The sequence below is a fragment of the Stegastes partitus genome, unplaced genomic scaffold (genome assembly GCF_000690725.1).
Source record: "Stegastes partitus isolate 25-593 unplaced genomic scaffold, Stegastes_partitus-1.0.2 Scaffold1871, whole genome shotgun sequence".
NCBI classification, from domain to species: domain Eukaryota; kingdom Metazoa; phylum Chordata; class Actinopteri; family Pomacentridae; genus Stegastes; species Stegastes partitus.
Window position 1 is genome coordinate 91,706 of NW_007579602.1, and position 2,978 is coordinate 94,683.

Sequence of the window (2,978 nt, forward strand, 5' to 3'; positions counted from 1 at the left end):
TGATTGATTGATGTATGTTCTTCCCTCCTTTGCAGGCATTTGGATCAAACCGTCCCGAACGTCCAGGATGAGGGAGAAGAGGGCCGACTTCGTGGCCGGATGTCTGGGTGGAAGAGTCATCGTCGCCGGCGGTTTAGGTCAGAACCTCTTTATTTCCTCCTCATTCAGTTCATCAGAGCATGATGCTGCCACCGCCGTGCCTCAAGGTCGGTTTGGCGTTCTTGGGGTTAAAGGCCTCACCATCATGGCACCAACACAACTTTTTTCTCCTCATTCAGTTAATTAGAGCTTCTTGCTTTGACCGAGGAAGGAGAAACGTAACAACGGGTTCTTGTTCTTTTCTATAAATGCACCGTGGAGCTCCAATCCTCGGTCCACATGAGATGATTCCCAACATTCAGAACAGGTCCTTCTGAAGCTTCATCTTTTCTGATCCGTGAAGTGTTTCTGCCAAGTTTCAGCACATTACACCGACCACCAGTTGGGTTTTAGAATTGATTTTTTAAGGTTTTATGACTTGTTTTAACAGCCGTGAATGTTCTGGCTCCTGCGAACTCCCATCAGCAGCTGATTTAGCTCCTCTGGCAGGACCTCGCTAATGAACTGCAGCGGCTTATAAATCACGTTTCTTTCCATTACTGATTGTATTTATCACAATTATGCCTGTTTTTTATTGTAAAGCACTTTGTGGCTTTGCTTAGCTTCAGTTCATACATCCGAAAAACTCAATTATTATTACTGATATAATGTACGACGGCGAATATGTGCCAAAGTCCTGCCTTCACCAGATGTAATTATTAGTCAACTCAATCACTGGTACTCACGGCTGCTTTATTTGCTGCCAGACGGTGAGTTTGTCGGCGCTAACAGCAAATCAAACAGCACAAGGCTCATTTATCAGCGACACACAAACACACACACACACGAGAGGAGCAAATTAATTTTCCATTAACTTTCCATTTTCTCCTTGACTGAGCTGCATCTGTTAAAGTAAATACAGTGTGAGGTGAGATTGAGCAACGCTACGAACCAATCCGAGGCCGGCCCTTTATTCTCCCTCTGCTCGATGACATGCTTGTTAAGCCCGTATCGACTCTGTGCGGTTGCGTACATCAGCAACTTTTAACACACAAACTGGTGTAAACGGCAAAGTCGGAGAGCGAAATCTATCGACTCGTGCAAAAAGCATTTATTCGTGTGAGAAACGCCGTCGTGCACACGAGCGACGAGCTCATGCAGCGTGACGAGCAGGTTGGATTAGTTTGCAGCTACGGCTCCATTAGAGGTGATCTAAGGGGAATATTCTCATCCATGAATCATCTCAGCCTAAACTGTTGACACTGGTGGAAAACATATATTTACATTTCTGGGAACATTTGCAGTTTCTACCCGGCTGTGTTTGAGGAGNTTGGCCTCGACTCTCTCCGTCTGGCTCACAGTGACCTCTCCTGTTCTTCTGCTATTTGTGGACTTTATGTTTTTCATCCAGAATCCACAGCAGCGGTGCAGGAAGCCTTCTGGGTGACAGAAGCTGCACACAGAATTCAGTCTTTTAGGAACTCGTGCTTCGAAATGCGTTTTCTTACCGAGAGGCAGCGTTTCCACTGAGCTGAGCTACGCTACGCCCTGATCCTGTTAACCTGAGATGTTTTATTACTCTGGCAGCGCTGAGGCGTGTTTTCAGGCTGTTTGTTTGTTAGTTCATGATGTCTGTGAGCAGGTTTATGCAAAACAAAACTGAATTTCATGACGTAAATGGCGTCGACCCTAGTGGCAGACTGGACTCTCTGAATGCACTAATAGTTTTTTTTTGGTTTTATCTTTACCTCACAGTCAACAAGAACAGAAACAGAATGCTGAACTGGTCCTCCATATAATAAATGAGCCACAGTTTTGCTTTTTCATGCAGTTGTTTTGCGGATTCTCTTCAGACACACGAGGAATCTCTGTGGGAGAAAACATGCTTTACATTTCCCATCATGTCAGTTAACGGCTAAAACCTGAGACGCATTTAAACGGTGTTTTCTGCTCTATTTAACCCTCAGAGCTCAACTTTACGGGCAGATTCATCTCAGCTGAATCGCTCTTGAAGGATTTATTACAATAAAGTGCAGCTTAAATCTAATAAAACTGCAAAACTCGACCTTTCCAGCGACGCTAGCTGCTCGTCTGTGCGGCCAGGTGCTGCTGAGAAACAAAAAAAACAAAAGAAAATATTTAAATTTTATTCTCTGTTAGATTAGATAGAACTTTATTGATCCCTTTGGTAGGGTACCTCAGGGAAATTGTCATTATATTATATTATATCTCGATATAATATAGGTTTAATAGTCATAACATGAGTGTAACGCTGTTCACATCGTAGTAGAAGGAGGAGCAGAACAGGACTCCTGTCACATCTTTGCTGGTTTTGAAAATTCATTCATTCATGCAGATATTCTTAGTTTTGTGTTCTTCTGACTCATATTGTGTATGTAGTGTTTACACATCACCTCTTTGACCTCTGCTTGTGTTTTCTTGCTTTTCTTTCGTCACTTTGCTGCTGTGAGGTTGGAAATGTTCTCTTGTGGGACTAATGAAGGACGTTCTGTTCTCCGTCTCCACCACGTCCTCTTTGAATGATTAATACACTAAAAATAAAGTTCTAAATTAGAAGTTGTGGTTTAAAAATGGGGCAGAGATTCCTTCATGTCCAGATGTTATTACAGATCGTTCGCTGATGCTTGGATTCTTTATACGAGTCACACGTCGGTGTTTCCTGTCAGTTTCCACTCAGCTGAAGAATCTGATCGACCTGCTTCGTCCATCACCTGAGAAAAACCTGAATACAACGTTTATACAACGTCCTACCACCAACATCAGCACCAGCGCTTCTATTTGCCCGTTTATTCGATAAACACGTGATTTTGGAGTGAAATGCTGAACAGGCGTTTTTCTTTACGGCACCTTGTCGATGAAAAGCTTTTGTTTCACGTGTT

General features: G+C 43.2%; 1 protein-coding gene across 1 annotated transcript in view; it reads left to right on the plus strand.

Moving 5' to 3' along the window:
• The window catches only part of klhdc8b (kelch domain containing 8B), a 70,397-nt gene that overhangs the window by 55,765 nt on the left and 11,654 nt on the right, over nt 1-2,978 (plus strand). The window contains exon 4 of the mRNA XM_008302746.1: nt 36-137. Coding sequence (XP_008300968.1) covers nt 36-137 — 102 coding nt within the window. The remainder of the gene's footprint in view (nt 1-35; nt 138-2,978) is intronic.